This window comes from Acipenser ruthenus, chromosome 26, assembly GCF_902713425.1.
Source record: "Acipenser ruthenus chromosome 26, fAciRut3.2 maternal haplotype, whole genome shotgun sequence".
Classification (NCBI taxonomy): Eukaryota; Metazoa; Chordata; class Actinopteri; order Acipenseriformes; family Acipenseridae; genus Acipenser; species Acipenser ruthenus.
In genome coordinates, this window is record NC_081214.1 from 11,054,883 (window position 1) to 11,066,424 (window position 11,542).

Genomic DNA, 11,542 nt, shown 5'->3' on the forward strand with positions numbered 1-11,542 from the left:
AAGAGTTTTCAGCATTGTGTTTAGCTATGCGCTATTACCATTTTGTCAAGATCAAGTGTTTATCATTCATTAATTTATTGCTTTTCTTTGTACTAGTATTACCGTGTGTATTGGGCTTTGCATATTTAGCTATGCATACTATTTCGTGGAGATGAAGTGTTTAATTTTTAAGTTTTTGCTTTTGATCTGTTGCAACGTTTATTTGAAACATTTTTACTTTTACTGTAATAGGCACTTTTTAGATCCCAAATGCAGTGACTTAACTATATACAGTGTATTAATTAGATAATATTAACTAGTTATTTGTTGGTCTTTCCTTCACAGAGTGATCATTAACAATTTGAAAGGTAAAGTGCTCTCTCTTTATCTCCATGTAAAATTAATTCTACTGTATGTGTTATTATTATTAATGCTGCATACACTCAATGTTATGAATGTGTATTTGACTTGGTATGTTTAGTTATGCATACTATTATTGTGTCTATTAAAATGTTCATCATTCATTAATGTATAGCTTTTGTTGTGCTAGTAGTACAGTGTGTATTGGGCTATGTGTATTGCTGTATTTATCTATCCAGGTATCCCAAGTGAAACTCACACTGGTCAAGGGTATGATAATATTAACTACTGTCATGCCCTGCCATGTAGCGGCCAATGTACTTTCATTGTTTGAATTGTCTTTCCTTCACAGAGCAAACTTAAATCTAACAGTCAAAGGTAAAGATAAGTGCCTCGTCTCTATAGCCTATCTCAGTGTAAAAGGAATTGTAGCTAGTGTGTGTGTGTGTGTGTGTGTCTGTTTACAGCCATCATTATTATTAATGCTGCATACACTCCAAGTTGTTTTTTATTACCACACATTGACATTCCTAAAAGCTGAAATACTACTTCATTCATCACCCCCTTTATTTATTTTCCAAACTGTACTTGCATTGAATAAACTGCAATTTAAAAAGAATGAATGTATATGTCAGAAAATATCTAGATGAGCTTAATCAACTTTGTTCTTCAGAGTAATAAGTGGTAACATGTAAGTTGTATTCCAGTTATCAACAATGGAAGCAACCCCATCCTTTCGAAGAGTGCCAGGGTCCGAGGACCTGCTCCTCCAGCACACGCCTCACGCTGCCAGTGTCTCCGCTGCCATTAAGGCGGCCACTGTGCGCTTTGTGGCAAAGGCACCGGAAGAGGTTGGGAGGGATGTCGTGGCCCATGTCGTGTCACAGGGAGGTGACCCCGGGAACAGCATGCTGGTGCTCAGCCAGAGTACCATGCAGTTTGGCAAGTACCGGGTTCAAACCTTGCAGTGGCTGCTGACAAATGACATGGGCTACGCTGTGTCCCTGGTGACCAGCCACCAGAGGGAGCAGGAGGGTGACAGCTCCATGGCCAACAAGGACGCCCTGATCAGCTATGCCTGTGCTTTCCCTGACGTTGCCTCGGCTGTAAGGGATCAGAGAGCACAGGACGTAGCCCGGCTGCGGTCCTCCCAGCCCAGTCAGGAGGACCTGCGCCTTGTGGCCTTTGGGGTGCACAAGGACCTCGCCTGGAGGGATCTGCGTGCTTGCCACTGGAGAGCAGCCTCTGTCTGCGTCCGAGGACACCGAAGGTCGTGCCTCGTGCACCTTCAGCTCAAGGTAGGTGTTATACTTAATTTCACTTTATTATTTCCTCATTCATCATGTACATGGCGCATTATTATTATTATTTTATTTTTTTCTACTTTCCAGGGGTGTCCAAGCGCCAGCCAGCTTTGCCTGCCTTCTGGGAGGAGGTCACAGATATGGAGCTGGTTGCCATCTGCGACGTAGCCCCTCCCAGTAAGTATAACACTCAATTTTAATGTCAGAATCACATATTGTACAGTATTGAAACTCTCACGTCTTGGTGTCGGACCCTGTGTCTTCACTGTACATTAAAATCGCATCACTCTCTGCCCTTTTTCACTCTCCTGACTGACTGCCCTGCACAATGCGCATGCCTCATCTCCCACCTCGGATTGCCCCTCCATCCTTTCTCACATTACGCACTCGTGGCTTGCTTGCATGTTTTTAGTGGTGTTGTAGTTTGTGGCACAGTAGATTTTTAATGCGAATCACTACAGCATGCATGCTTGCTTCGATCATTTAGATTGTATAGTGCATGTATATCATTAGTAACATGTCAAATCTGTGTGTGTGTGTGCTCTACAAGCCGGTCCTGTACAGTTCCCTCATGTCCAAGAGCGCTCCCAACCGACGGCTGAACTGGCAAAGCAGCCTTCGCAAACGCGACCAGCACAGAGTACTGAGGTGAGATGTCTTTTTTTAATTTATTTTCTTTACACAAACTAAGTGAAAAAGTAAACACAAAGTTTGTGCCCTATATTGCATTGTAAATGTGTGCAGTTATATGTGCATATATGTTTTTGTTTTTATTTTTCCTGCAGGTGCTTCTTCCTGAAGCATGGAAGCAGTCGCTGCCCAAGGAGCAGCACGAGTGGATCGCCAGGGCTCTGTTCATCAGGAACAGGATTGGGAAGCTGGAGCTGACCTCGGACCTGCGTCTGTGGTGGTTCCCTCCCCAGCCCCGGCTGATCCACAATCAGCCTCCAGCATCGCCAGGCCCCTTCTGCCATCCGCTGTTTCTCTGGATGCCCTGCCGCATGTGGGCATTCAAGCTGACGTGCACCCAGCCCGAGTGCCTCGGCCACAAGCTGACTGGCGTCGGGCTGTACAAGACCGTCCGGAGGGTCTTGAGCATTGACGGCTGGTACGACGTGGCCACGGAGTACCTGGAGTGCCATCGGTGCAAGAAGAAGGTGGCTGGCTGGTCCAGTCATGTGCTGAATCAGCTGGATCCAGCTCATCGGAGCCACTTCCCGGCGATTCTCACGTACGGGTAAGTGTAACATGTTTTTTTTTTCCATTAAAAAAAACAAAACATTTAGTTGCTTCTGTTGACATTTAATAACCGTGTCTTGCGATATGAGGGTGCTGAGGCTGATGCGGGAGCGCACTCTGGGAAACAGTGCCACCCAGCTGTACAATACACTGTGCGAACAGCACAGCGAGGCCTGGATGCAGCGGTCCCTTCAGTACCTCGCTGAGTTCGAGCCCTTCTTGGCCTAGGGCATCGTGCAGCCCAACATCATTGCACCCGCTCCCATGCTGCCGGTGCCCAGACCCCGAAGGCTGCTGAGAGTGTACGGCTACGACGTCCTCTCGCGGCTGGAAGAGGTCAAGGCCAGTGTCACCTCCATGTTCGGGTCCATCCTGAAAATGGACTTGACCAAGAAGGTAAAAATTATTTGTTAACCTCATAATATGTTTATACAGAACATATGCACACCAAATTATTGTTTAAAAAAAAACAACAAAACACTAAATTCTGTTGATTTGTATGCGTTTTCAGGTGACAAAGAAGCTCGCGGTGCTGTCTGCCTCCATCTTTCAGTGGGCCGAGGAGGACGTTGACCTACTGATGGAGCCAAGCGGTCGAAGCTCGAGGGGAAGCAGCGGGTGTTCGGCCTGACGGACGCCAAGGTCTCGAGCCGCATCTCCAAGAAGGAGCTGGCTCTCCACTGTCGCCGCCGGACTCGGGGAGCAGAGGAGACGGCGCGGCTCTTGGAGGAGCTGATTGAGACCTTCGACGGCGAGAAGGGTCTGGACACGATGGGCATCCCGCTGCTGGACCACGACCGCATCCAGGCCATCTGGCTGGTGCAGAGACGTCCCCTCCACTGCATCCAGGACCCCCCAGGTGTACAGCTGTACACCAAGATCGGGCAGCTCACAAAGGGAGGCATGACGCTGCCAGTCTACCGCTGCGCACACGGGTCGACTTCCTTGGAGTCTTTCCATCTCCACCTCAACCGCTTCATCCCAGTTTTTACAATTTTCTAATTATTGTAAATTGTTAATAATTAATTATTTTTTTTGTCTCAACCGCAACTTGCCCATATTGACTCAGGAGAGACGAAGGCAAGCACTCCCGTCCTCCGAAACATTTTTTTTTATGGTGGTGCATTGTTTCTTTTTTCCGTTTTGTGTTGTAATGTACCCCAGCAAACCTATATAGCATTTCATTCAGCACAAGTTGGACTTTCCTCTGGTCAAAGCCCCCATGTGTAAAGCTGATCGCAATATTGTTTGCTATGTTGAAAGCTGTATTGTTGAATTTGTCTTTCAATGTAATTAAATATTTCTAGTATGTTATTCATATATTGCACTACCTGCTCCATTGTTTAAAAAGTATCAGTATCTCTGGACATCACTTTTCTCATAAACACGTTGGGCTTATCACTATGTCCTTGGATGTTAAGCTGATGTGATCAAGACAGCCAGACAGGTGGGGGTGAAAACTGCTACCCCTATAAGATTGCAGAAAAATGTTGCTTTTTTGACTGAGGGGGGGGGGGGGGGGGGAGTTAGAGTGTGTGCAGCCTGAAGCGGGAGAGAGACAAGGGGAGCTGAGAGAAGCGCAGGAGACAGCGGATGTATGAGAGAGTAGTTGCACTACTGGATTAAACAGTAAATCGAGAACCTTTGACTTTGCGGTTTGCCAGGTTGAGACGTATGGGTTACAGTTTACTGTTCAGAAAGAAGAAAAAATAGACAACAACTTAGAGTTTAGCCAAACCTCAGTTTACAGCTAATCAGCATCTGAGTGAGATGGTTATTCACCAGTGTTTAAATTGTTTATTGTAAAACAAGACAACTAAGTTTGATCCAAGAGGACTTGACGACCTGTCCAGATCTCTGTGCCATCGGATCAGCTCGTGGACTCACCGACAGACCAAGAGGACTTGACGACCTGTCCAGATCTCTGTGCCATCGGATCAGCTCGTGGACTCACCGACAGATCGGGAGGACTGGAACATCTGTCGTCGCCATTTGCTGTGTGATCGGAGTTTGTGAGTACCCTGTTGCAGACAGGCTCTTGATTTGTATATTCAAGTGCAGCGAGGGAGGAGACAGGACGAACTGCACTATATATATTTTTTGATCGGGACTGAACTGTATATATTTTGATGAGAACGATAGATATTTTTGATCGGGACTGAACGATATATATTTTTTGATCAGGACTGAACTGTATATATTGAAACAATTTTTTTGTATTTTGATCACAAAGTTCACAATTGACTCTGGGTGACGTTTTATTTTACTCATTGACTAAAAAGGAAGAACTGGGATACATCCTGATTTCATTTATTAAAAGAGAGAAAGTGACTTTTAATTTACCACATTGCATTGGTGTGAATACAACCTGCGTATTGCACTTCATTGCAATTAGATGTTTACGTTTTATATTGCTCATTTGTTTATTATTATTATTATTATTATTATTATTATTATTATTATTATTATTATTATTATTATTATTATTATTTCGATTGAGTGAAGTGTGTGTGTGGAAAGCATTTATTATTTCTGCCATTTACTGCGCTTAACCAGATTTTTCCCCTCCACCGTTGCTGTTAAATAAAATCTGTTAATTGTATTTTATCTGTGTTTATTGTATATCATTGTTATAAGAAGTTACGTTTCTCTACTGTATTACACTTAGCCTTAGCTAAATTATACTAGTAGAGTGGAGGCATCGCATTGTAATTTAATGTTGTAGTTATTCATGTGGTTTCAATTTGTACAGCAGTTTAACTAGTCAGATTGATTGATTTTGACCAGGTACTCAGACTTGACAGGGAGACTGACCATTCTTATCCTAACTAATTATAACTGACTGAACCCAGGTCCCTCTTTGGCTCAGAGGAGGAGTCCTGAGTGATAGCTTTAGCAGGGAAGTGGGGTTACATATATATATATATATATATATATATATATATATATATATATATGTAATTGTTTGATGTGGATTTAAACACTGAAATGCAGATATTCTAATCAGTTTTGGTCCAGATGTACCTGTTTTGTTTACTATGTTGAAAACTTTATTGTGTTTCAATGCAATTAAATATTTCTAGTTTACAACAAGTATGGTATTCATATTTCATACTACATGCTCCACTGTTTAAAAAGTATCAGTATCTCTGGACATCACTTTTCTCATATCATCATCATCATCATCATCATCATCATCGGCGATCACTCATGTCGAGTATGATTGTCCTCCATAGGGTCTTCTATTTGTGGGTCTTCAGATGGCTGTAAAGGCCAATCCGGGAGCCACATATTTTAGGAGCAGTGTGGGCAGGGGTGAGTGTTGGCTGGACAGCAGCCTTAGCTCTGGAGTGAGCCTCTCTTTTGGCCTTGCAATTGATGTCATTCTGCGAGGCACAAAAGGCTTTCCTTTTCTTTGTAAAGAGCTGCTCTATTTCTGTGTCGTTCTCATCAAACCAGTCCTGATGTTTTCTGGACTTGTACCCAAGGGTTTTCTTGCAGGTGTCGAGAATGGTTGATTTGAGCAGACCCCAGTGTTCTCCAATATCCTCTGGATATTCCTGTGGGAGGTTTTCACCAAGCGAGGCCTGAAGGTGTTGCTGAGTGACAGTGTTGCCCAGGCTCTCAATGTTCAGTCTTGGCCGGGTCTGCTTTTTCTGAAACCCTCCTCTTCCTCATTAGTCTGATGGACATTGTGGAGCAGATAAGGCGGTGATCTGTCCAGCAGTCGTCTGCACTGATCATTGCCCTTGTGACAATGACATTGTGGAAGGGTGGTGGGTAATTCACTGACACACAGGACACAGAGAAGTAACGTAGGAACAACGCACAGGTGCCCAGTTTTATTATAGGAGCTTAATTTCTTTTCAGCCCGCAGAGGGCGCTGTTGTCTGTGGTCTGCAGTACCAACTCTGGTAGCGACAGAGCCACAACTATACCGGGGGCGGTACAGGATACAGTTTCAAACAAAACAATAATCAAAAGACGAAAGGAACAGGGAAAATAAAACACAGTAAACAAAACTACAAATAAAAGGTGCTGCGCTCGGCAGCTTCACCCCAACCGTCGCTACCCGCACGGCCCGGGTCTCCGTCCTACACTAGTGGCTCCCTCAGCCTGCTATACACTGTTTACCGGGGCTGCCCAAGGTTTTTCCCCGCTACCGCTAATTCTTTTATTTGTTTATTTATTTATTTTTCTTGTTGGGATTTCCGTCCCCGCAGCTTTTTCTCCAGCGCTTCCGCACGCCTTTTACGTCTCAGAGGGCAGACCTGAGGGAACAGCAGAATGTTAACTTTTAGGGCCAGCAATACCTGCCTCTCAGCCACTCAGAGAGAAGGAAAGCCCGCACACCCACTCTCCCACCTCTCCGTGTCACTGCCATGGCTGACAGGCGGATATTGAAGGGCTGCTGCCCTCTCCCTGCAGCACTATGAACACATCAGAAGAGTCAGCGCAGGTCTCCCCCTGTTACAGACATAGTCAATGAGATGCCACTGTTTGGAGCGGGGGTGCCTCCAAGATGCTTTGAGTTTATTTTTCTGGCGATAGAGTGTTAGTAATGGTGAGGTCATATTCAGCACATTTGGTGAGAAGAAGAACTCCATTGGAGTTGATGTTGCCAATGCCTTCCTTTCCTATGGTGCCTCTCCAAAAGTTGTTGTCCCGGCCGACCCTGGCATTGAAGTCCCCAAGGAGAATTATTTTATCCTCCTTGGGGATGCTTGAGTGTTGCGTCTAAGCAGGCGTAGAAGGTCTCCTTTACTTCCTCCTGTGAGTCCAGAGTTGGAGCATGGAGCATAGAGAGGTGGCAGATTAGCTGGTTCTTAATTAAGAATCCAACGCCATGGATCCTGGGATCGTCAGCTGCTTTCCCTTTCCAAAAGAAGGTGTCCTTGAGGAGGTCCAGAAGCATTTAAACTAGAAAGGAAGGGGGGAGAAAACAAACAGAAGAGAGACCAAATCAAAACAAGGGCAACAACTCAGGTAAGACAACTATTAAATGTATTTATCTTAATACTAGAAGTCTCAGAAACAAAATGTTAGAACTTGAAGCTACTGCACTAACAAGTAACTACGATGTGATAGGTGTTACAGAAACTTGGTTGTCTGAGAGTGATGGAGACGAATATAATATTAGTAGGTACACACTGTATAGGAAAGACAGGCAGGACAGAAGAGGCGGAGGGGTAGCGCTATACATAAGAAATAGTCTTGAAGCCCAGGTGTTAAATCAGTACAAAGAAAACAATGCAGAATTAATATGGGTCAGAATAATAGACAAAAATTCAAAGGGCATAATAATGGGAGCATGCTGTAGACTGCCAAACTAAATCAGAGGTTACAGAGCCATTGGCAAACTCGGACCACAACATGGTCTCATATTTGAAGTGTTTTTTAAAATCCCAAAAGTAATGACTAAAGCTGTCAGTGAGTGTGTGTCAGTGAATTACCCACCACCCTTCCACAATTATTGAATTGTGGTTTGTCACACTTGAGAATTATTGTATTTCTTGTTCTTATTGTATGACTTATATTGTAACACTTGAATGTATTTGCTTGCGATTGTAAGTCGCCCTGGATAAGGGTGTCTGCTAAGAAATAAATAATAATAATAAATAATAAAGCTAAGGTTTACAATTTTAGAAAAGCAAACTATAAAGGTATGAAACACAGACTAACAGAAGTAGATTGGAGTAAAATAGAGAAAACATCTACAGAAAAAGGATGGCTGTTTTTTTAAAAATGTAGTACTAGAGGCGCAAAACAATTGCATCCCAAAAGTAGACAAATCTAAATCTAAAACAAAATGGTTTAATAGGTCAATTTAAAAATAAAAAAATCGGAGAAAAAAGGCACTTTACAGAGCGTTTAAAAGGGACCAAAAACAAAGTACACAAAGACTACTTGGAACGGCAAACACAAGTCAAAAAGGAAGTTAGAAAGGCCAAGAGAGAGATAGAAATCAATATTGCTAAGGGGGCTGAAACCAATTCCAAAATGTTTTTCCAATATTTTAACAGCAAGAGAACATTCAAAGAGGAGGTTAAATGTCTAAGAGACACAAATGGCAAAATCATAGATGAAGAAAAAAAATAGCAAATATATTAAATGATTACTTTTCACAGGTTTTTACAAAGGAGGACACGGACAACATGCCCAACATGTTGACCTGTTCCTATCCAATTTTAAATAACTTTAGCATAACAGAAGCAGAAGTGTTAAAGGAACTAGGATCTCCTAAAATAAACAAATCCCCTGGGCAAGATGAGATCCTCCCAATAGTACTCAAAGAAATGAAAGAAGTTATTTACAAACCGCTAACCAAGATCATGCAACAGTCTCTTGACACAGGGGTTGTACCGACAGACTGGAAAATAGCAAACGTAATATCGATCCACAAAAAGGGAGACAAAACCGAACCAGGTAACTACAGACCAGTAAGCCTGACTTCTATTATATGTCAACTTATGGAAACTATAATAAGATCCAAAATGGAAAATTACCTATATGGTAACAATATCCTGGGAGACAGCCAGCATGGTTTTAGGAAATGGAGATTGTGTCTAACTAACCTGCTTGACATTTTTGAGGATGCAACATTGAAAATGGATAATTGCAAAGCATACAACATGGTTTATTTAGATTTCCAGAAAGCTTTTGACAAAGTCCTGCATGAAAGATTAATTCTCAAACTGAACACAGTAGGGATTCAAGGAAATGCATGCACATGGATTAGGGAGTGGTTAACAGGTAGAAAACAGAAAGTACTGATTAGAGGAGAAACCTCAAAATGGAGCGAGGTGACCAATGGTGTACCACAATGATCAGTATTAGGTCCTCTGCTATTCCTAATCTACATTAATGATTTAGATTCTGGTATAGTAAGCAAACTTGTTAAATTTGCAGATGACACAAAAGTAAGAGGAGTGGCAAACACTGTTGCAGCAGCAAAGGTCATTCAAAATGATCTAGACAGCATTCAGAATTGGGCAGACACATGGCAAATGAACTTTAATAGAGAAAAGTGTAAAGTATTGCATGCAGGCAATAAAAATGTGCATTATAAATATCATATGGGAGATACTGAAATTGAAGAGGGGGAACTATGAAAAAGACCTAGGAGTTTATGTTGACTCAGAAATGTCTACATCTAGACACTGTGGGGAAGCTATAAAAAAAGGACAACAAGAAGTTTGGATATATTGTGAGAAGTGTTGAATTTAAATCAAGGGAAGTAATGTTAAAACTTTACAATGCATTAGTATGACCTCACCTAGAATATTGTGTTCAGTTCTGATCACCTCGTTACAAAAAAGATATTGCTGCTCTAGAAAGAGTGCAAAGAAGAGCAACCAGAATTATCTCGGGTTTAAAAGGCATGTCGTATTGTAATGGAAGTTTTAACCACCCTTGAACCTAAGTATGGTAAGGGGTTATTCTTCCAGGTCCTTTATCCCAGCCCGCGTGTTGACTCAATGAGGAGACGTTGTAGTTCTTATTCAAAACATGTTTAATAAGTTTGCAAACTGGAGCGTTCAACAGAGTGACACAGACTCTGTTAGCAATCGCAGAATCGCACACCGAGCCGTTTCTGGCTCCTCTATATATAGTCAGCTTAAACAAGCTTAAGGCAGGAAACTAATCGTCCTGCCTTTATAAGGCACTTAATGCAGTTTAACTATGTCTTAGCAGAGGAAGTGTATACCATTTTAGGTAACAGAGAATAGTAAAAAGAGGAAGTATTAACTATGTTTGGTGTATGCAGGGTGCAGCTGCATAACAAGTTTATGCTAGACATGACAGCTAAAATTAGTTTAGACTGGTTGCTCCTTGTTACCCGCAAAGTTTGTTTACTTTAGATCCTCATTGGTTCGTCCGAATAGGGAGATTAATAATAAGTCTCTGATTGGTTGTTGCTACCCCTGTCGGTGGGGGATGGTTCCCCCCCCCCGCGAGTTCCAAGGAACAGTCAGTTCAGTATACTGCAAATTATACTTTTTATACTTAATAAACATAAAGATATTATTTCTTATAGCTCGTGTTCTACTCGTCTTATTGACTCGGGACAGGTCTCTACTTAAACTTAACGTTACAACCTATATTGTTATCTTAAAACCTATTTGTTTGCTATTGAGCAGACTAAGCAATTGCAATGTTATAAAAATTCCATTACAGTTCCCTCCTTTGGTACCGTGCTAACCCGGTACCATATCTAAATAGCATCGTCGGCAATTGCCTCAAGTGGGTTCAGGCCGGTATTCGTCCGCGGCCAGAAGAGGCATGGTCAAGTGTTTAGTGGTGTTAATAGCCCCGTATGTGGGAACACAATACTTCATTGGCTAGCCCTGTAGGTAATCTCTTTTGTTTCCTAAGCACATATTTCAAAATAACAGAATAATAAAATAGCAATAGGCAAAACCAATAATGAAATAAGCGAGGACCACTGTCCCACCACATTCCACTAGTCAGCCCAGTCCACTCCAGCACTTTCTCCAGCTAATCCACATAGGATACCCCACCCACGTGATCAAGCATCTGCTAATATCAGTTGACCAGTGTTGCCCGCCAGCGACGCCTGCACTCTAGCTATTACTACCTCTTGAGTGAACGTCCATAAGCTGCTTGTTAATGTGTGCCAATGCCATCAGCATACCTGT

The 11,542-nt window shown here is 42.6% G+C and overlaps 1 protein-coding gene across 1 annotated transcript; it reads left to right on the top strand.

Annotated features, from left to right (window-relative positions):
- Nucleotides 1-1,055: 1,055 nt before the first annotated feature.
- Nucleotides 1,056-3,152, top strand: LOC117430939 (uncharacterized). The gene is made up of 3 exons (XM_059001727.1): nucleotides 1,056-1,637; nucleotides 2,429-2,880; nucleotides 2,972-3,152. Exons 1-3 carry the CDS (start codon nucleotides 1,056-1,058, stop codon nucleotides 3,108-3,110), a joined length of 1,173 nt encoding a protein of 390 aa, XP_058857710.1. The 3' UTR covers nucleotides 3,111-3,152.
- The last annotated feature ends 8,390 nt before the right edge of the window (nucleotides 3,153-11,542 follow it).